Source organism: Microtus ochrogaster, chromosome 15, assembly GCF_000317375.1.
Source record: "Microtus ochrogaster isolate Prairie Vole_2 chromosome 15, MicOch1.0, whole genome shotgun sequence".
In the NCBI taxonomy this organism is placed as follows: Eukaryota; Metazoa; Chordata; class Mammalia; order Rodentia; family Cricetidae; genus Microtus; species Microtus ochrogaster.
This window is the reverse complement of record NC_022017.1, coordinates 32,027,106-32,050,696: the sequence shown is the minus strand read 5'-3', so window position 1 is coordinate 32,050,696 and position 23,591 is coordinate 32,027,106. Positions and strand designations below refer to the sequence as shown.

At 43.3% G+C, this 23,591-nt stretch overlaps 1 protein-coding gene across 1 annotated transcript in view; it reads right to left on the bottom strand.

Moving 5' to 3' along the window:
- Col22a1 (collagen type XXII alpha 1 chain) overlaps positions 1-23,591 on the bottom strand; it is a 226,488-nt gene that overhangs the window by 38,902 nt on the left and 163,995 nt on the right. The window contains exons 46-50 of the mRNA XM_026782418.1: positions 22,830-22,883; positions 12,502-12,555; positions 9,910-9,963; positions 6,546-6,599; positions 2,047-2,100 (exon numbers count right to left, since the gene is read on the bottom strand). Coding sequence (XP_026638219.1) covers positions 2,047-2,100; positions 6,546-6,599; positions 9,910-9,963; positions 12,502-12,555; positions 22,830-22,883 — 270 coding nt within the window. The remainder of the gene's footprint in view (positions 1-2,046; positions 2,101-6,545; positions 6,600-9,909; positions 9,964-12,501; positions 12,556-22,829; positions 22,884-23,591) is intronic.

Here is a 23,591-nt window from a genome sequence, read left to right as displayed (position 1 = left end):
ATGAAATACCACCGATTCAGAGTTTCACACAGCATGAACGGCATGGAGATGGCCCTCAATAAACGGAGAGACTCATTGTTTCACTTCCTGGTGTTGGTCCTCACAGAAAGTGAGACTTGTGACCTCAGTGTTAAAGGCCAGAAAGGAGAAGAGTGAGGAAGACAACTGGACAGATTTAAGAAAACAGCACAGTTATATCTATGGCTTCCTGCCTCTAGTCTCATCGCGTATTGTGATAAGGGGTGGGTGCAAAATCCAAACTGGAGATTTTCTTTACTTGGCTTTTACCTTGATAGAATCAAATCACTACAATTTGTGAACCTCAACAGGTTCCTTAACTTCTAGAGTTATAATGGCTTACATGAGAGCTGTAGAAGAGGCCCCTTCCATCAGTGGTTATGGTTGTTAGACAGTTAGTAGGAAGGGACCTCAAAGAGCTATTCATCCACAACCATATTTCTTTTATTATTCTTTGCTGGGTGGGAAGCTTAGGCAGAGAAACTGAAACCCACAATACAATTTGCAATTATTCTTCCTTATTATGTCTCCCAACATAGTAAACACTAATTTCCTAACTAGAGATACTGAATAACATAAAGAGGGAGAATGAGCAGAGCCAGAGTGGAGATTCAGAAATAAAGGGAACAGAGACTAGAGATGAGGAGTTCACCGTGGCTGAGAAGGAAGCAGGAATACCTGGATAGGGATTGGGATTAAGACCAAAGGTTTCAAGCAAGGGGGACTGAAACTGCCTGGCATGCTCACCATACTAGGGTTGATCAGAATCAGTAAATAGTAACAACATATATGTGTGTATGTGTACTTGCACACACATATATGACTCCACACATATACGTATATACATAATAAATCCAAGGAGGAGGAAAACAGGAGACAAAAACAGGGTAGAATGTGGCTCAGTGTATACGTCGGTGGAGCTGTACCGTTCCCAGTACCTGAGAGTTGAGAAGCATCAAATAGTGAAGAAGGGTAACCAGAGGACAATCTAGGCAGACAAAAATGCATATGCAAAGTCCCTGTGGCTTGGAGGGGAATCAATTGTGGCAGGAGAGACTACAGTGTGTCCTAAGAGGAGCCAAAAGGTTATCAGTATGGCTGGAATACAAGGATGCACGACGGGGAGCAGGAGGGGGATATGCTGTGGGCAGTTAATGACGGGGAGCAGGAGGGGGATATGCTGTGGGCAGTTAATGACGGGGAGCAGGAGGGGGATATGCTGTGGGCAGTTAATCACAAGAGCTCCATCTCATGAGACAAGGTCTCCCCAGACAGACAATTAGTACAAGCTGGAGATCTCAACCCTACTGAGCTCTGTATTAAATTGCAAGGCTGAGAACAAACATTTGTGTGAAGGCATTTTGTAGCATGTATCAAAAACCTTAGCGATAATTACAGTAGAACAATTAAACTCCACTTTAGGGGTCATCCTAACGGAATCAGAGAACTGATTGCATGTTAAGCTGCCCATTGTACGTTTTTAAATGAAAAAAAAATGTTTTATGAGACCACAGGGGAACATCACATATTCCAACAGTACCCATTACATATGATATGAAAATTTTATGAATATGTAACAGTATGTGCAGTAAATAAAAAAAAAATCTATGTGTCTGGGTTGTAGAGATACATGTATGAATGTATATGTTTGTGTAACTATAGAAGGAGAGAGAAAATGGAATATTTAAATCAGTAAGAAACTACTCAGTTTTAGCCTAAAAGAAGATTAAGACATTAACGACATGCTCCACTCAAATTTAAATGTCCTTTGTAATAACCAGGTGCAAGATGATTTTTTTCTCCTAATTTTCTAAAATACCATAAGTTCCACTAGTGGCTACATTATGCTATTATGATGAATCTTTCGGGCGGAAGAGGGAAAAATTTTAAGACAGCATCTCCTATCTTAAACACCGCCTTACCTTCCTAGCACTGGGACTATAGGTGTGTACCACCACACCTGGCTGGGAATGTATCTGTGCTTGCTAATTTTTCTGATGAGAAACCAAACTTCAAAGTGATACTTACTGGGATTCCTGGAATGCCCGATGGGCCTTGGGGACCAGGAGGGCCTTCTTTGCCCTGAAAGAGTCAAGACATAAAAATATGAAATCTTTGGTCGGCTGTCCTGGAAAGAAATCTCACAGGGAGCTGCCCTGTGAGCTAGGAGGAGATGGTTAAAAGCTAAGGTTGCACCTGCAGCCTCCTGGCATCACAGGCTATGCCCCCCGTCAAGGGCTGTGACACCTTCAACAGAGCATGCTCACACAGTACAGGCGCAAAGAGACCCACTCTACACTAGAGACTCGGGGAAGCCACCATCAGACGTCTGTGAAAGATTTGGAGTTCACAAGACATGGCTCCAGATCCAACCCAGGATTTGTTCTTCCCCACAGCACAGCCTAGGGCTGTGTTCGGAACCTACAGAACAGCACAAGTGGAAAGCTGGCCAGGAGGCCTGTAAGATCCATGCTTTCACTATTTTCATTGTGTATTTCTCTGGAGATTCCCAAACCTTTAACCAGAAATAGCGACAAGTCATTATCCCCTCCATGAAAGACGCGTGGTGTTCTGAAAGTCTATTTGGCTGAAATGCATCAACTGGTATTTTGTTTCCCTTTTTATTCATGAAGGCCTAGAGCTGCCCTCAGGGCTTTGGCCTCTGTTGGGGGGGTGGGGGGGACACTGCTCAGCTTCGTATCACTCCATGCCTCTGCCATGAGTATATAGGGCTCTTGATGACTTTCTGATCTCCACCAGTGCCTTTGCAAGGCAAGATTCTGATGCCTCTAATCATATAAAATGGGATAGTCTAAATTCTCAACCTTCCTAATACTGCTACCTTCTACCACAGTTCCTCATACTGTAGTCACCCCAACCATAAAATTATTTTCTTTGCTACTTCATAACTGCAATTTTGGTACTGTTATGAATCATAATGTAAATATATTTGCTTTCTGATGGTCTTAGACACCCCTTATGAAAGGGATACTCGACCCCCAAAGGGTCATGACCTATAGGTTGAGAACCTCTGTTCTAAAGGGTTATGAGTTTACCTTTAAAATGTAAGTGAAAACAAGCAAAAGTGGGTATTTATTCCACATTTCCATGCAGATCTTAAAAAAATGGCCCAATCAAGGGACCAAAACTCAGTTCCTTTATCAAGCACTATTTGTACCGTACATAAGCTGCATCACTGTGTTTTAGCCAAATCTCAGCCATTAGGAAGACAGCAGCAACACATGCTTACGACACAGAGCGATTGTTTTACTGACACTTGAGTTTGGTGCAGAAAGGATCATGTTTTATTTTTATCATTGTTAAAAGATTTGGCAAAATATTCACATATTTCAAAAGCATGGGAAAAGTTACTTGTAATTCTAAAATAATACAGAGAATGTGGCATGCCTTTGAGGTGATTTCGATTTGGGGTTGTGCGGTGTCTTTACAGAGTTATGCTGTAAGACATTTGGGATGTCCTGGACACATTGCCTCTCAGATGTATGCAAATTAGTCAATCCAGTGAACCACAGCGTTCAGCCCTCCCCTATTACAGAATCTCCCACCATGTATTCAAGGAGTATGGATACACTCCATCAAACATTCAGTTAACACTGGGGAATCTTAAGTACTGAGAATGGCGCATTCTGGACTACTTTCTAGATGTACATTGTATCACGAACGTTAAAATGGAAAAATAGTAACCCCAGAAGAGTCAGCAATGTCCAGTCCTCTGCCTGTTCTTGTAAATAGAGTTTTGTTAGGGGAAGTCCATTCCCTATCAGCATGTATACTATCTACGGCTCATGCTGCCTTACCCAAGCTCACTGGCTACAACAGAGAACAGTGTCTATCAAAGTCTGAAAGGTTTCCTATTTGTTTCTTCAGAGACAAAGTTTGGTAAGCCTCGAGCTAAATCATTCCCTTGATTCTCAGGTGGAGGAGGCAAGTTTAGAGAGGACTCTGCCTCCTGGCTCTCCAGCCATCACAAACACTTCTCTAATATTTACAAAGCAGCTCACTGGACCTAGAGTTCAGGAGATAGACACAGTAGCCGACACTCTACCTAGCCTCTGGTTATCTATTCCAGCACGCAGAGCCAGCACCACTGATCTTCCAGAACACCCTGGTCCAGTCTGCATCATGGCACCTCTGTGATCTCTCTTTCGAGCTGAATGCAAACAAGGTGACACGGGACATTTTCCCTTAAGTTTGCTCGTGGAATTAACAAATTTAAATATTTATTAAGCAACTAATTGAAATCAGGCAGGAAATAATGATTTTTTTTTCAAATTAAGTTTTGGCTTTGAAAACACAAGTTCCTTGCTGTGTAAATAGATAGCTATAACACAGCTGTAAAAGATCAAGAAAAGCCCCAACAATCTAAAATTCTCCACTCATATTGCTTCAGAGGAGTTATGCCCTCAAACCACTTCTGGTAGCAAGGAGAGGCTATTTAGACATTGTGTTTTATAAGAGTGTTTAGAAGAGATGCCATTTGGGGACTCAACATCATACCACTGCCCTTCATGTCGTATCAAAATAATGGCAGGTCATTCATATGTTTTAATTCAAAACAGCGATAATACTTAGGATTGTATGAACTGTGTGTATCCACATTACCCAGCCAATATCATTTCACCTAAGAAAACTTGGACCATATCCCAATTTAATATTTATAGTAATCTATCAGGACTGTGGGCAGCCCCAACTGCTACCATAACTTACCAAGGGGTCCCATGATAGAATCACAGTCTTATTTAATAGAGTTTAATTCAAAGCAATGTAATGATGTTACAACTGGGCTCAGTATCTTATTCTCCTCAGGCAAACAGTCCATTAGTTTTATTGGGAAAATCTTTTATGGTCTGAGAATCAATAAAAAGCTGCCTGCAGTGCTTTCTATCCTGGGATTTATGCATTGGTTGCTTCAAACGGATTGACCGAAGGATGATCCTACGAAGGGCCATGGGGCTGCTGGTTATTCAATCTCAGCGCTCCATGGTGAGTTGGTGTGAAATAGTAGAAAGAACACCAAAGTGATGTCTTCAAATTGACTTAAGTCCCAAGCTGGACATTCATTTTCTGCATGCCTCTGTCGACTGAGCACTGCTTTTCCATGCTGGCAAAGAAGGATGTGGGGTTGCTAACTGTACCCTAAGGGTCCTTCTGCACATGAACTTGCCAGAGACACAGGAGTAGGAGCCCAACCTCATTCTTTGTGACTTTGCTGTCGAGCTTTCTGTAACCAGCTCTGACTCGTCTGTTAAATGTTGACTGCTTCTCCGGTCTCATTCTCCTTATTCATAAAATAGGTATAACAGTCCTAGACTTGTGAGGACCTGACTTTCCAAACTCCATTTTAAAGAAGGGACTTCATCTTAAGCCATATAATGAGCTTTGGGGGGGGGGGGCGGATCTCAGTTCCAGAAATGTAACGCCATAGCAGATATCCTTAAAATGTCCAATTAAGAAGATAGGGAGCAGGGCCATAAAATTTCTTGGGAGGTCCAGATGTTCTTGGGAGGCATCTTGTCCTTGAAGATAGCTTATCAGTAATTTATGGTTCTCTGTTAGGTTTTCGAGCCCCGAAACTGACCAGTGGTTTCAGAAACTGTCTTATCCTATGTACTCCTCACCCAATCCCAAGACGGCAGGACTCAAACTCCCCTGATTGTGGCATTTCCCCTTTAAAAGTTTGCCCTTTCCCCGGGTTCAGGGCTGTACTTCCCACACCCATTGCGTTGGTGTGGTGGAGGTGTAGTCCAAACTCTAGTATGAATTAAAGACCCTTGTGTAATTTGCATTGGAAATCCTGCTCCGTGCATTCATTTGGGGACAGAAACTTGGGCTTAAAAGACTTCCCTTCCAAGACTGAAATGGCTGGAGAGAGGCCAGAAGGGATAAAAACATTGATATATTGGGTGTAACTTTAAATGTCATGCATGTACTCAACCAGCACAGCGACTCCTGACCTGTATTTCAGTTTTTGCTTTATGGCACTGAATCCAGATTTGGTTCTAGCAGCTTGGTGGAAAGAAAAGAATTCTAGGTTTTGAGATTATAGGGCATTGAGTTCAATCACCGAAGATACCAGCTACGATTGGGGGACCTTGAGCAATGACCTTCTTTTCTAACTTGTACCTTCCTCTGGAACAATTGTGATAACAGAGCTGTGGCCCGAAACACACCTGAGCACACCACAGCGCAGGACGGGCCTCTCCGTTCACCTGGGTTACTCGAGACAGAAGCTACTCTCACAAGGTGAGATGGAACATACATTTAGAGCTTGTTTCCACTAGGGAATCACAGGTCACCAGGCCGTCTCATCAAAACGTTCATTTTAGCGGTAAAGCAATGAGATACCTAGAAGGCAATGTGTCGAGCATTTTCCATACAAGAAACCACGGCAATGAACATGTGGGCTTACCACAGGAGAGGACAGGAGGAGAGCTGGCAAACACAGGGCTCTAAAAGGTCCTAAAGGTCAACACAAGGATGGTTATTGGGTCTCCCAGAAAACTTACCGGGGCCCCTTGAAGTCCTGGTGGGCCTGCAGGGCCTGCATTTCCATCGGTTCCCTAAAAAGACAAGGCAGAAGACCAGTTTCATGTGCAGCTGAAATGAGGCCGGGGGAGCAACCACATGAGGAAGGGACAAAGCACTGCCCAGACAATCATCCCTAAGACAACACTTTTAAAAATACGGAAAAAGGGTTCTGGAGAAGTGAATAGGCAGTACAGAGGAGCCTCGGGCATGATTCTATACCAGTGCTTTTGGGGGTGTTGTTCCTTCTGCCTTCATCCTTGCCCCCGTGCCCACAGGCTCAACTCAGGCATCAGTTTCTAAGACATTTGCTACTGGCAAAATTGAGAAGTTCAAGCACTGGTCTCTCATAAACCACACTAGCATCTTTCTCCTTTTGTAACTTTGTTTTTCTGTAGCACATGCCAATGTCTGATACCCCAGTGTTTGTTGACTTTAAATTTGCTTAGTGTCTATAGTCCTCTTTTCTAACCCCTCCTACAACACAAACGGCGTGGTTTCTTCCTGGGAACTGAAGACGCTCCTGGAGTACACTCAGTCAATATTTTTGAATAACCAAATGGGAGTGGGGGCAGAATGCGCTGGGGGATGAAGGGAGCAATCTTTAGGTGAGCTAAGGCATTTGCCCCTCTCTAGAGTTCATGAGCTCCATGTGACCTAAGCTCAACTCCTGTCTCTCTGAAAGTAAGGAAACGGCCTCCATCTTAGGGAGATGGGGGGATGTCTGAGATGAGTCAGAAGAGGTGTTTAGTACAGGATAAAGAGATTAACTTAGACAAGACCTCAAACTCAGAATCCTTCCTCTTCACAGAGTAGCTCTGCAACCCAGTGCAAGTCACGTGACCGCTCCACATCCCAATTCCTTTTTGGAATGCAGGAAAAGCAAGCAACCACCACATGTTGGATGTTGCTGGATGGGTTAAAAAGGGCAACACACATAAAGAATTAACCATCACCAAAAAATTCCCAAGGACTTTGCACAAAGGCCCATCTAATATCATATGTCTATCTTCTATCCAAGACCAGACCTACAGTAGATATGGACTAGTCATGGAAGCACACGTGAACAATTTCTCACAGATCTGCATTGATAACTATTCAGCAGCATTTGATTGACTTCTATGTATGGATTAAGTGACTTTTTTATGTGCTAGCCATGTTATAAGAACAGAGAAGTAATCATATTATAGCCTTGTACTTCAATGAAAGTTGATGCTGTAAATAGGACTGATTTTTCCATGGATTGCAAGTTCTTAAGGCAGAATGCTGCTTGATTGCCCACATCTCTTAGGCGAGATAAAAAGTCAAATACTATTCATGAACTATAGGGAGATCAGTGATATTTAAACAAATAGTATGAGGTCATTGGTGAAACTACACATTTAGTCCAAAGCTATGTGTAGTTTCTTTCTCAAGTCTGGATTTTTCTACACAAAGTTCGCTAATGTTTCTTTCCCTGAACCCTGGACTTAGTGAAGTGGGACTCAAAAGCAGAGTAGGAAAGTGGTAAAGGTTTTATCTGGAGGAAGGACACTGGCTGCGGGCAGAAAATAAATGCTGAAAGAGTTCTGAGGACTTGGAGCCTAGACCATGAATACCCTGGACAGAGCCTGCCAAATAATAAGCACTTATGAATAAATGGCCAGGCTGGTTACTTCTCTGCTCTTGAGTTGCTCCTGTGGGACCGGTCACTGAGCCTATGGGATGACTCATCACCTAAGCCCCAACACTGCAGCATAAAGCAGGGCATAAAAGAGATGGCCTCTCAGTAAGCATTTACATAAACTGTAAGCATTGCTCAACTGGAAACTGGTGTCTGATGGTGCTGGCCTCTGTGTCTCAGACTCAGCATGTAGCATGAGTATCCAAAGCCAGGACCTGTGCTTGACATTTGCCGAGGAGCACTAAGTTATAGTGATCTCTGGTGGGAAGGTACTAGAGCCATGTACTAGCTTTGGAACTATCAGGGTGAAGGGATGAAGGTTTAAGGCTGTGTCCCAGCTCTGTGATCCTCAGCTGACAGGTGAACTTGGAGGTTAAACTACTGTGACAAGGAATTACTCACTAATGGACTGATTTTTAATAAAGCCACCTGTCTCTCATATGTTCCTCTTTGATTAATTCTAATGACTGTCCCCAATATCCACTGGAGTCCCACCTTTGTCAGAATTCAGTTTGCCTGATTTTTTTGGATCCAACAAAGACTTCTGAAATGAATAATTTTATTATCAACTTGAAGTAGAGGTTTACTATGAAAAGCCAGTTGCTGTTACACGCTCTTATATGTGAGTGGCTATCTAAAAAGACAAAGCAGGGACAGAAGAGATGGTGATGGTCCAATGGTTAAGAGCATAGGTTTGGTTCCCAGCACCCACATGACATCTTACAGTTATCTGTCACTTCAGTTTGAGGAGCTCTGATGCCCCCTTTCTGGATTCTAAGGGCATCTCCATGTATATACATAGACATGTACACATATACACACATGCACAAACACACATACACACAAATACACAGTGTACACAAAGCATAAAACAACAAATCCAGTTTAACTTAATTATCCAAACTGACAATCTTTTTAAAATTTTATTTTAAAAATCCTGACTTCTGCTAGCACAGGTTCCTTGTCAATAGGCTCTGAGTCATTCAGAGTGGCCTTGTTTGCAAGGTCTGAGAGACAAGAGTTTCATGAAGAATCCATGAAAATCTCTGGGGTCCTGGGCTCAGCAGGGACAGTAATTGACACTGCTTGTTGTCATGGCTACCTTCAATGAATCTAAGAACTGCAACTGCAGTTAGATCCACGCAGGAATACAACATGACTAATCCGTAGGAACAGAAAGATGCTGAGGCCCTGTGTCAATGTCATGGCTACAATCACTACAAAAGCAAGGAAATTATTTGCTTAAAAGGCACAATAAATTGGATGGTATTAATAGTAGACAGATATTATAGTTATCAAAAATGTCTGAAAATAACAATAAGTGGTTAAAAAATAATAGTGAACAATAACTTGTAATTATCCCAGAACAATGGAGGAGAATCTAGGCTTAATATGGGCATCTTCAAGTTCAATGTAAATGAGTTATTTACTCAAGATCATAACCTTGAAATGCTGGCTTCATCGTTCCTTGCCAGGGGTCCTCAGGCCCAAAATCACCCTGAGCAGCCCGTCTCAGATCCCTCAATATTCATCCCAATTACTTCTTTGTCATCCCTAGGTGTTTTAATGGCAATCCCATCCCTTAAAATAAGATACGTCCAGTGTGATGCAGTCTCCATGGAGAATGGACACGTCTTGAATGCCGAAGTCATGAGACAAACATCATTAGAGAGTCTACTTACTGGTGGCCCGGGATTCCCTGGTGGGCCCATGAAGCCTGGAACTCCAGGGTGACCCTAGGAATACACAGAAGATAATTATTCAAAAGTGACTCATAAAAAAAAAAAAAACTTTCAACTTGAAACAAATAACAAGTTCCGGAAACCCATCCCGAGTCTGCCTCTTAAGCCAAGTGGTAAGACTGGTTGAAGACTCTGGCACAAAGGGTCTCTTTTTCATGTAACCTTAGTGACTCCATAGGTTTAAAAAAGTTCATCCAGCCAGGCAGTGGTGGCGCACGCCTTTAATCCCAGCACCCAGGAGGCAGAGACAGGTGGATCTCTGTGAGTTCAAGGCCAGTCTGGTCTACAGAGTGACTTCTAGGACAGGTTCCAAAGCTACAGAGAAACCTTGTCTCGAAAATTTTTTTTAAAAAAGCTCATCACAATATGTATAGAAATGAGTATGTCTTAAAAGAGGATTTATTTCAAAATCATCTGGGATGGAAGACATATGGAAGTAGCTGAGGATGGAGATAAAAACAAAAGGGACTCTATCTTGTATCTAGATGGAACCTGAAAAATCATTTTATTACACTCCCAACCTTCCAGATATGCATACAGTGTCCCACTAAAGAAGAACTGAAAACAAAGTGGGCAAGGGCAATGGCGCAGAGTTGCCACTTCTACGGGCCTTGGTTCCAGGGTATCTTCCCAAGACACCAGAATTCAGGGGTGCCAAGTCCTTTACACAAAAAGACATATGAGTTGTTCACACCTGTACATATACTTTTAACTATATCTGGACTACCTATAATATTTACTGCAATGGAACACTAAAGGAAGAGTTGTTATCACATTATTCCAGAGATAATAATATATTTGCAGTCATGCTTCGTTTATTCTATGGCTATCAAGGCCATGGATATAAAGTGCTGTGTGTGTGTGAGTGTGTGTGTGTGAAAGAGAGAGAGAGAGAGACAGAGAGACAGAGAGAGAGAAACCACATTCATGTACATGTATGAACATGCATATACAGACCAATGAACAATGCCCAGAAATGTCCCTCAGAGATCAAATAAAAGGGACTGTGTCTTCTATCTAGCTGGAACCTGAAATTTTATTTTTTATTATGCTCCCAACCTTGCAGTTACGCACACTAAGTTTTTGGTACAGAGTTCTCACTTCCCTGGAATTTGCCAAGAAGGCTAGGCTGACTGGCCAGCAAACCCCAAGTATCACGTGTCTATACCAGTAACAACCGTAGGCCACCACACCTTCTTTGTTTGTTTATTTGTTTTTGTTTATTTTTAACAAAATAAAAATGGGTAATCAAACCCATACATCATGCTTTCAAGATAAATACTTTATTATTATCCATCAAGACATATCTATAGCTTTCTTTCTCTCTCCTCTCTCTTCCTCTCTCTCTCTCTCTCTCTCTCTCTCTCTCTCTCTCTCTCTCTTTCTCTCTTTCTCTCTCTCTCTCTCTGTGTACCTCCTTAACAGAATAAGTTTGGAATAATTTAGCTCTGACATTACTACTATGATAATATTACAGAAATAATCTATTTTCACATGTGGAGTTTCCTGTGAGTTACAGAATGAGCCATTCATTCTTTATCATGTAGAATTTAGTATCTAACATTCAGTCTTGTATGGCAATGCTAAAGATACAAATTAATACCAAGGAAATTCTTTCTCTCGCCTACCTCTCCAAACCTGGCCCTGGAAAACATAAACAATACTCAGTACAATGTACAGAGTGTTTGTTGTTGGCATGCTATTCTAAGTGTGATAACCCAGATAATTTTGCTTATCCAAAATAAAGAGAAGGAAACCTTAAACACAGACCTCATATAGCTGCTTGAGGATCATGGACTTGGTGGCTCACCCTCCACCCACCTGCACCAATATGCCCTGAGGTTAGGATTCACCCTTGCTCGTTTTGTATCTCAGATTCTGGAGTGGTGCCTGTCATGGAATGAGTTACCAAGAGCCCTGGAGTGAGACGCAAAGCAGTGTGGAAGCAGAAAGGGAGGGCTGATAGAGAGTGGGAACAGAAGGAAGAGGAAATGTTGGCAGTGGAGACAATGCACAAGTCACTTAGTAAGCACTAAAGCTGCCCAAGCAAGGCTGTGCAGAATCAGCCAGCGCTACTGCCTGGGGACAGTGGGGAAAGCAGTATTTCAGGTCCATAGGAGGGAAGCATTGGTATTGGTGTCATCCTCCCATGCATCAGGAGAGGGGTCCAGCTAGCCTGACCAGGCAATGACGGGCTCAAGAAGGGTTATGAAGCAATTCAAATAGTACCATGAGTGTAAAAAGAAGAGCTTCAGAAATGGAGGGGGGAGAAAGGGCTGTTTACTGGAGAATGGGAACACTTCAGTGAGGGAGAAACAATCATGGGGAGCGAGGAGAGAAAATGGAAAGATGAAGGCTCCTCGGACCACTGGGAGATGGATGGGGTGAGAGCCAGCATAGAGGTCACAACAGAGAGCAGGAAAACAAGACTCAGACATTCCTCTGCAGGCACGGAAGTGGAACGGGAGGACACGGCTGAGAGGGAGGCCTTTCTTACAATACAAGCTTCTTTATGATGGACACTGGCTTTACCTGATCACCTTTCTGTCCCACCTCACCATCTGCACCACGTTCTCCTTGGTTTCCCTTAGGAAGGAAACAGAAAAGACAAGTTAGGTCACAAGAAATATCACCAGAGCTTCACTGCAAATATACAAGTATTTTTCGGTACTTTCTTCCACTCTTCAAATTTTCTATCATGTGGTTGCACGCCAACCATGATGACATGGGCAGAAGCAGGTCCAGCTTGAAAGACTGTTGGTGAAAATGTCCAGCTGAGTTTCAGGTCCCTTAGGGGAGCATAAGCCAACAGGGCTGGGAGGAAGGCAGAATTGAGTTCTCCGAGCCTGGTTTATCACTCCTGAAACCTGAACATAGTCAGGGATGGCAGACGTCACTAGAAGGGTGGATGATGGTCCTAGATTAGATCCTTAACCACAGTCAGAAGTAGATCAGAATGCCCAGGCTGAGGGAGAGAGAAAGTGTGTGGTCTTCCAGGAACGTGAGACAGAGGAAGAAGTGAGTGTTGGTGAAGAGCAGGTGTGGGAGAAAGGTAGAAGGAAGATAGAGATGGGCAGGGGGGTGGCAGGTAGCTCTGCACACTCAACTCTGTGGTCACTTTCACCACATATATGTTCCTTGTGCTTCTAGTATTGGCTGTGGGACCTGAAGGAGCAACTCAGACAGACATTCAGTAGCACTTTTCTTAACAAATTACCAACAACGACAAAAATAACTAACGATATCCACCTCAGAGAATGCTCGGATTACACCGCTAGATGATGCATGGAAGACCTCCACAGAGTGTGGTATAAGGGGAACTCCTAACTATTTGTTATAATATCATTTTCTCACTTGGCACCTTGATCCTTGCTTTATCTTTTGCTGCATGTCACTGGAAAGAGTGCTTTGAGCCCTCTCTTCCTTCTGAATGAGAATAGTGATAATGCATTATGGAGGTACAGTGAAAACTGTGAGTGACCTAAAAGTCTAGGAAGTTCATAGGCCAGTGATAGGCTTAGTGCTAGTTCTTAGTGAACACAGATGTCATCATCACTACCTGACCATCACTATGGTCATTAGCATCACTATAATCATAATCATCACCTCTATCATCCCTATCTCAATACTATCATCACTATCATCATTATCACTATGGTTACCATCGTCAGCACCACTGTCAACATGATCATCACCCATCACCATCCCCTCATCATAAGCATCACTACCATCACCATGGTTACCAGCACCATTCCTACCCCTTTATCACTATTATTATCAGCACCAGCACAGTCACCACAATACTTAGAACATGCAACCTATGGGAAGTATTTTTATGAACTAAGCCTAAAAGTATGATTCAAATTTCCAAAATCTTAACTGTCATGTATCCTGGTTCTGTGGGTAGTTTTTAAATTCTTTTTTGAGGTTATAAGTACATTTCTCCCTTTCCTTTCTTTCCTTCAAACGCTCCCATACATTCTCCTGCTCTACTTGAAATTCATAGCCTCATTTATCATTAACTGCTATTACATGCATATATGTATATAATACATTATTACATCCATATATATATATATATATTTCTAAATATAACCTGCTTAGTCCATATAATGTTATTTGTATATATGTTTTCAGGGCTGGCCATTTGGCACCAGACAACTAACTGGTATGCTCTTCCCTAGGGAAGACCACCTCTCCTGTTCCTAGCATTTCTTAATTGCCTAGAATTCTTTGTATAGGGTTGAGGCCTCGTGGGCTTTTCCCCATTCACTTTGGTATGCCTAGTGGTATCATCTTTGCTCAGCTCAAGTTTGGGTAGTCATGTTTTGTTTGTTTGTTTGTTGTTTTTCTTAGTTTTTTAGACAGAACCGCATAAAGCTCAAATTGATCTCCAACTCACTATGTAGCCGAGGATAGCCTTGAACTCCTAATTCTCCAGCCTCCACTAGTGTAGAGATTACAGCTGTGCCCACTTCATCCAGTCTACTTGTAGGTCTTTTGCTTTTTGTGTTTTTTTCTGTTTTTTTTTTTTTTTGGTTTGGTTCTGAGACATATTCTTTAACTATAGCCCAGGCTGTCCTAGCACTATGTAGCCCAGATTGGCCTCAAACTTACAGTAATGCTCCTTCATTTGCTCATGAGTACTGGGAACACAGCCATGAGCCACCAGATGTAGTTTTGTTTTTTAAAAGAAATAAAACAGGCTCTTATGCTGTGTCTAAGACTGCCCTAGGGCTCATTATGTAGCCTAGGCTGTGTTCAAACTTATATCACTATTCCTGCCTCAGCCTCCCAAGCGCTAAGATTACAGAAGCGAGCTACCATATCAAGTATACTACTGTATTAACAAATGTTTTACAGTAAACTGTATTACACAGCCGCACTTTGGGTCCTTTATAATATCCAGCTGTGCCATGAAGAGTCCCTGGCAGTGAACTGCTCTGGTACTGGTTTCATTCCTACCCCTCTTCATCCTTTCCTAGACCTCTATCTGTCCATTCAGAATGACTGGGGGTGGGAGCAGGGCAATGTATGGGAGTCCAGAGAGTCCAGGGTACCACAGTTTTCTCACGAGGTGTAAAGTCCAGCCCTCTTTCCATCCATCTCACTCTAGATGCACAGCAGCTCATGAGCTCATGCTAACGGTTCCTAGACTGTGCTGTGAGGGTTAGAGGAAATGATGCTTACAAAGTGCGAGGTGCCATTGTTTAGAGGAAGAAAGAAAGCGGTTCACCAGAAAAAAAAGAACTTATTCCAACATCTTTGCATGCTATGACATCTAGCATCGCTTGGTGTCTAAAGTTGGCACTCTGTCTGCAGCTACTTCACGATCAAAGAAGTGCCATAGAGCTACACACTGCTTCACTGACATTCAGGACAATTGGTTTTAAAGGTAAATGGATCCCTTTCAAATCCCAGCCTTCAGCCTAGCTGCAGAGCCGTTTCAATGTGCAGCTGGCAACAATGAAAATGAACCAGCAGCTCAGAATCCCCACAGTTGTCCCTGTCTCTGTGCCCACTACAGCCGAAGAGCTGCCCAAACACAGCCACCTCCAAACATGACTCACTTCCTTTCAGGAAGGGGTCTGACATTTATGGATCCCCTGCTGTGCTGGGCAGTGTGTCAGAACTTTCAGATTCTGTCCCTTGCAGCTCTTTGTCGATATGCTGAGCTCATGGATAAGTTTGCGATATGTCTAAGACACCCGGTGTAGCCACTGAAATTGCTTTTGACCTTGGTTTTTGCAGACTGAAAAAAATCTGAGCTGAGAATGGTGGCACCTGCTACAATTCCCACACTTGGACAAGGAGGGCAGGAGGTTAAGGAGTTCAAGATAACTATCATTTACATAGTGAGTTCCAGAATAGTCTGGGCACCATGAGACCCTGCCTCATGAAAAAAAGAAAGAAAGAATCAATCAGTCAATCAATAGATCCAATCACCCACTTGCGGTCTCAGAGCATAAGTAAGCTCAGGGATCTACGCTCTGCCAATCTTGTCTGATTATCAGATATCCAAGCAGCAGCCAGCAGCCTCTCCCCAACCAATTTACTTTCCTGGCTCATTTCCGAGGCCGTGATGCCAGGTTTGGGTTGTTTATGTGTTCTGAGATTTGACTGATGGTGGAGAAGGCAGATCAACCATCCTAACATGCTAACAGCAGATAGGGCACATGGTTGTACACTGGAAACGCAACAATCACAAGACAGGTCTAAATCCCACCTTCCAGGGGCCTCTGTCCTTGCAAAGCTACAGGACCATTGTACTCGTCCAGTTCTCTTTAGATGTTTAGTGAGCATCCTTTCCACAGGCTTCACTCTTGTTTTCCAGCTCAAGCCTAAATGAAGAACTACAGGCAACGAAGGAGTGGGGCAAGCAGGAGAAATGTTCTTCCCCAGGAAAGAGCACAAGCTGCTTGTTTGTACCAAATGCTTTGCCCTAAAAACATATGTCTGAGTAACATTATACACACCGAGCAAGTCATATTTAGGAATGTATATGTATATACATATATGCATTTAATAAAAATTAATGGCAAAAGAGATGAATTTGAACCAGAGCAAGAAGGGCATATGGGGGGTTTGAAGGGATGAAGTGGGGGAAGGGAGAAATGTTGTAATTATTGTCTTGGTTTTTTTAAAAAAAAATTATAAATTAAATTGGGTACATTTTGCCTGGTATCTGTTTCAAATAGCTAATGACATAACAGAAATAAACATGATTCCATAGTAAAAAGAAATAAATAAATAAAATTAAGGGACGATCTCACTCCACATGCATAGTTTTCTCAAAATACTTGTGTATTTGTTACTCTTGCATATGTAGACCAAATACCTGACAGAAAAAGATGAATTATTCATTTTGACTCGCATTTTCAGAGATATCAGTCATTGTAGTCAAAGCAGCATGAGAGAGCAGAAAAGTTGGCATCAGGGAAACCAGGAAGCTGAGAACAGAGAATGAGGATACCAGGGGGATGTAGGGCAAGTCATACTCTAAGGACCTGGTGACCTGGTTTCCACTGCTGTGTTTTATCACAGCAATAAAAAAGTTACTAATAAACGAATCTTCTGCCTGTTGATTGCCAGGAACCCAATTATGTCTTTCTCTGAACCTACTAATCATCTCTTTGGAATTTAATAAACAAGGGGGGGGGGACCGTCCCTTTCCCAGTTCCTGCTGGATAGCAGGAACTAACATTGGCAGAAGTCTGGATCACAAGCACAAAACTACCCTCTGTGACAAGGACTGGAGATGTTTTTATGCCTCTTGATTCTACAGCAAGTAGCCAGCTAGTTTACTGATTACCACCAGGTACTTGGCACATCTGGAATGAACGTGGTTGACAAATGGAGTCTCCATGTCCTCTGTCTTAGTAGCAGTTTGATGTGGGATGTCCTTCTGTATATGTGTTGCTTTTATTGGATAATGGATAAAGTTGTGTCCGTCAATGGCTTAGCAGAATAAAGTCATGTGGGAAATCTGAACAGAGATATAGAGAAAGAGTTGGCAGAGCAGGGAGATGCCATGTAGCTACTGAAGGAGAAAGATGCCCAGAACCTTTACTGGTAAGCTACAGCCCCATGGTGATACACAGATTAATAGAAATGGGTTAATTTCAGTTGTAAGAGTTAGTAAGTAAGAAGCCTGAACGAATAGGTCAAGCAGTCTCTGTTTACAGCAGTTAGCACCGCCTGAGACATGAATGCAAATGCTGAGATCAACCATACACAATGGCTCCCAAGACTGAAGTTTCTCTAACTCTCCACCCTCCTCCTGAGTATGTGGTGCATACTGCATTCTGGATCAGTGTTTGGATATTGATAAGATTGATTCTTTTTCTATCTTTGGAGAGGTTTCTTAGATTGGAAAGAGACTTTGACTTTTTAATATAATTATAAATTAATATAAGCACTGATTTTGAAACCGTGGTGCTGCTTTATTTGTGTTTCCATTATTTAGAGTTCCCCTTTGGGCTATCCTCTGTCAGTCAAATCTGCTGGATAGATTTCCTCATGGGTTCTGCAAGATGTAAAGGAGAAGGCATGAACTCCTGGAGCTCTCTGCTCCTCTCACCAGAGGCCCAGCTGTTTCCTGCCTAAAACCCCACCTCACCTCATCCCCCCAAATGCACGACAAATCCTGTCTAATCCCTCAGTGCAAGTAAATCCACCTCCTCAGGGGATATCATGGGTCACCCCTTGTCCCACGACACTAGTTTCATTAAAGACATCTATCTGCTCTCTCCAGAGTCCTGCTATGTTTGTTACTATGTACAATGGCCTAATGTAGTAATTGGAGCGGTGGGGCTGCGTCCCCAGCACCCCGCTGCCCGCAAGGCTAGCTTTACCCGAAATAATTACACGGGCACTGTATTCATTTAATCACTGCTTGGCCATTTCTATCTAGCCTCTTCTAGGCTAACTCTCGCACCTGGACTAGCCCATCTCTAATAATCTGCTGTAGCCCACAAGGTGGCTTACCAGGGAGATTCTAGCCTACGTCCATCCTGGGTCAGAGCTTCATTGTGTGTGCCTCAGAGAGCAGAGCTCTCACCTCTGCCCGCAAGAATGGAGCATCGTGTCTCTCTGAGGCATCTGCCCCTGAGAGGAGAGCTCTCGAGTCTGAGCTCACTTCCTCCTCCTCCCAGCGTTCTGTTCTGTTTACTCCTCCCACCTATCTTCTAACCAATGAGGGCCAAGCAGTTTCTTTTTATTTAACCAATGACCTTCCTCCATCATTTCCCCTTTTTCGGTTTCCAGCCTAAGAGCTATGAGGACCACCATCAGTCATGGGTATTAAATGCTTCCTACATGCTGGACTTTATAAATGTTCTTTTGTTTGGTTCCTAGACATGTCTTGCCACTTTTTTACAAGTAGAATTATGATCAGAGTTTGTGCTACTAAAACTCATGAGCAAACCTTCTGTCCAGGCAGTATCTTTAAATAATCAACTGAAGAGTCAGAGAAGTTAACAAAATGTCCAATTACTGTAATTAGTGAGTCAATTCATCCAGGCAGCAGAAGGCAGGGGAGTTTAGAGAGGCACCAGCTTCCAAAGCCAAGCCTATGCCTGTCAGTATAAGGGTCTCCAGGCACAATACCTTCTCTGTGTGCTCCCACCAGACTGTTGGTTTCTTCCCTGCATCAGAAGAATGACCTATATCTGACCTCTTCCTATACCATGTGACTTGGAAGGAAGGTGTTAAAGAGATCATGTAGTGATAGCCCCCAGGACTGAGCACCTGGGAATGGAGGATGTGCTGGCTCATAAAGAGATCATGGAGCAAATGGTCCTGGTGACCTCTGACGGATAGGGTTCTTTGGTATGTTTTGTCAACAGAAACAACAGTAAGTGTAACCTCTGCAGAATTATTCAGAACTTCGCAAACAGGATGTCTGCTTTCTGGGATGTCTCCAGAACCATTTTAGGGTTCCATCAGACCCATGGCCTAGTTAAGAATGTGCATTAAGCAGGAAATAAAGTACTCAGCAAAGGCAGCTGTTAAACAATCATCATCACCAATGCAGGAGAAGCTCTTCTAGCTGAACACAGAACCACGTGTTCCCAGGGCTGTCACCATGACTGCCATCTTACTCTCTGTTCCTTCTCTACAAGAATAGCAAGCACTACAGCACCCTGCCCTAGAGTTTCTAAACTCAGGATGGAACTCTGAAGCTATCCAGGGTGCTGAGCTCCTCATCCCAGCCCCAGCATCTGCAGACAGACTCTACACAGAGACAGGCAGGATGAATCACAGGAAGCTGTTGGTCAGATACTGAGTCACGGTGGTAAACCCAAACCAAGCCTTCTTGGCAATGCAGGGAGACCAGTGAGCACTCAGGGTCTTCGGTGACCAATGGATGCTTACAGTGGTCATTGCTTCTCTGTCATGGGGAGCACTTTCTGCTGACAAATACATCTTTGTGTCCATAAATTTTGCAAAGATTTTGTTTGGAGGGTAAGAATGCACAGAGAAGAAACAAATCCGTTTTCTGGACAGTGTCATCGGGAAAGTGAAGAGCAGAAAAAAGTAGTCTGAGTTCAAAACCAAGAACCAAGATGCCAACCTGTGGGTCTTCAGAAGAGGCATTAATGCCTCTGTGACTCGTTTATCAACACTCCATGGTGACAAGGACAGCCTACCCCAAGGGTCTTGCTCTCAGCCTAGAATGAAGGAGCACTGGGAACTTTTCTGGGTGCTGGGTGCTGGTGTTGTTATTAGTTAGAAGTTTGATGACCCATGGATTTATACTACCAGTTTATCAACTTCAGTTATACTACCTGCAGGTTTGGTTCCTAGCATCTTGCGTTGCTAAACTTTAGTCTCCTTGTCTGTAAGATAAGTGTCCCTTTCAGGATCATGTTCAGCATTGCAGGAGGCCATACCATATAGGCCATCACCTGGTCCTTAGGCCATTGTTACTGTGGAGGTTCTCCCTGAGTCCAAAGAATTTTCAAGATCACCACCAGTAACCAACTGGAGGAGCAGGAGCCTTGGCTTTCAGATGCAGCACCAAGCTTTGTTCTTTTTCTGGAGAGAGCTCTTTCAAAATATTTAAAGAACACCTGCCCTTGCAGTAAGTCATAAGAGAACAAGAATGGAGGCTCCATCCCGAAAGATCAGTGCTTCCTTCCCGGTTGAGATGACAAGAAAAATTGTCTGTTTGCAATGCAGGAAGTGTGCTGGACCGGTTTAATTGATTTGCTTTTGTCTCTCTGGATAAAGGCTCCTTCTTGTCAGAGGCTAAGCCCGGCTGCCAGCACAATGGCAGCAAAGGTCAACTAAGGAAAAGCTGAAGCTGCTGCACAGAATTCTCCAGGGAAGTGGCCGAGCCTTCCCGGCAGGATCACAGGGGGAGATTCACATGCAGTGGCTAGAGGGACATTCAGTGATGCTGCACACTGATATTGCTCAATGTAAAAGCACCCTTGGCAAAATCTCCTGGTCTGTATACAATATGAACTAATAATGGCAGTTTTTGAAATCAAACTCTTAACTGTATCAAAAGCACTCAATCTTGACAAAGTATATGGATCACGAATGCTAGCCATCTCAACCTGCCGGGCAGGGCCTGGGAGACCTAGATATTTCTCATCATTTGTGATATACTAAGTATAAAGCTGTTGGAGGTACTGGCCGCTCTTGCAGAGAGCCCGGGTTCAGCTTGCAGTACCCACACAGAAGCTTCAAACTATCTGTAACCGCGGGTCCAGAGCTTCCATCAACCTCTTCTTGTCTCTACAGGCACTTCACACATGCATACTGTATATACTTCCCTTCAGACAAAATGCTTATATACACAAAATAAACATAAATTAAATGTAAAGCAATTCATTACCATGTTGAAGGGTTTGGTCTAGATTAAGGCAAGTACTCACCTTTGAATAATTTTTACATTTATTAATCTATTCATTTTGAGTTGGTCGCACACCACAGTGAATGTGCACCTAGTTCTAGGACAGCATTCAGGAGTTGGATCTCTCCTTCTATCTACGGCATGAATTCTGGGGATCAAACTCAGGGCATCAGGCTTGGTAGCAAGTGCTTGCACCCACTGAACCATCTAACCAGCACTTTGATAATTTTTTTTTCAGTAACCAAGATTAAAGTGCAACATTTAAAAAATCTAAAATCAATTAAGAGAAACCAAAATAAACAGAATTTCAAAATGTAACCTGATAGGGATTCTGACCACTTGGAACTAGCAGAATGGGGGTGAAAATAGTCATTTAAGTTTAGGGTCAGTCTTGCCTTTGTTTAAATTTTGATTGTTTTTGGTTCCTTTTGAATCTACTATATTCATTGCAAGTTTCCCAAAGGTATTACATTCAAGTATGTTTTTCTACCTTGGTTCCTGAGATTTCTGGCTACCTCTTATTTTATATCAACCTTCTTTCAGTCCCTCCACAGGCTCTGACTCCAGGGACTGAAAGAACAATAAACCGAGTCTGTAGCTTACCCGGTGCTGGTGACAGCATTTTACTTTCGGGAGTCATGATGACCGCCCCAGTTTATTAAAACAGCATAACAGAGAAATCCAGAAACGCTTCTAAGATCCCAGGTTGAGAGTTCAAGACCATGTCTCTCTCCTGACCTCAAATTCCCTGCTACCCACACTATTAAAAGAATGACACTCCATCCAGACGGGGCACAGGAAGAGACACAAAGACCCATTCCTCCCTAAGCGCCGGCACTGAGGCCACAGTAGACCAGAGAGTACTCACCGAGAGAGCATCTGTGGGAACAAGGGTGCTGAGCTCACCTCTCCTGTTCCTATTCCAACTTTGGACAGTCTCTTCTTAAAGCTGAGTGTCGACACTGACAGGCCCTGTGGCTCCAGGCCAGGAACACCAGTTCTGAGAGCCAAGGAGCATTTTCCTGCCTGCTTTTTGGTTGAGATCATGCCTCCCCTCTCGTCTCTGTGGCTTCGCACAGCTGACTTTAAACGTGTGTCTCACGTTCCCACAAAGGTAACAGAGCTCGACCACATTTATGGAGCACTTTCCTCACTGCTGTTATCAGTGACCACCAGTTATTTCTTGCATCCTATAACTCAGTGCTAACACTGCTCTGAATCTTATTCTGTGTCATGAAGCTGAGGTGTCTGATATCAATTAATAAGTGCCACACACTTCGGTGCCTTTGATGGCCACAGCATGTAATGCAGACTGCAGGTTTCTAGGAGAGAAACTCTGGTTCGATGGGCTGCACTGAGTTTCCCAGGTCACTAAAATCCGATACAACCTGGGACCTGACTTTCCAGATGTTAAGGCTACAAGGCACTACTTGTCTCAAGCTTAGATGGAGCACTGAAGTGGAAGAAGAGAGGACGTTTACTGGGATTCACTGACCTGTGGTCCGGCTACTCCTGGAGGCCCTGGGAGGCCTTGAGGCCCAGTATCTCCCTGTAACAGAAACAAAAGGACAAATAAAATTAAGAAAACAATCATGTCAAAAAGGAGCTCAAGTTGAAATCACCCCCAGGCGTCAGCCTTACAGTGCAGCCAGAGTCTTCCTCACACGTAACAGGTGTAGGCAAGCAATGGTATCAAATGTGGCCGTGAAATCGTAGGCCTAACAACCACTAATATGTCTAGCTAGTAACGATGTGGCTTTCGGGTACTAAGGTGGCCTGATACCCCCTGCCTCCCACATTCATGTGTATCCTGATTGCTCTGCATTGTCAGCAGAATAAGGTTGGAGTTAAGAGTGTACTGTGTCCGTAATAAGGGTAAAACACTGGCGGGCTCCCACCTTGGACTGCTTCCTCCATCTTTGCCCCTTGCCCAACCACACATTCTAGGAATCCCTGTTGCTTAGTCTCGATTCTGCTCAACAGTTTTAGGGGACATTCATGTGGGAAGAAAGGGACTAGGACAGTGTGGAGCCGAGCACTGAGCTGAAACTCTGAGCTGAAAGCCATGGAAAAACCTTGCCTGTCTGTCATACAGAACTTCAAGAAATTACAGCTCAGGGTTTGAGGGCCACCCCTGGGGAGACCCAATCCAGAACTAAACAACTTGGCCACATACACCTACTGCTTTGAGCAAAAGTGTAATGACCTGACAAATATCAAGAGTATTCAAGGTGGGTGACGAAACTGAGATCATGGA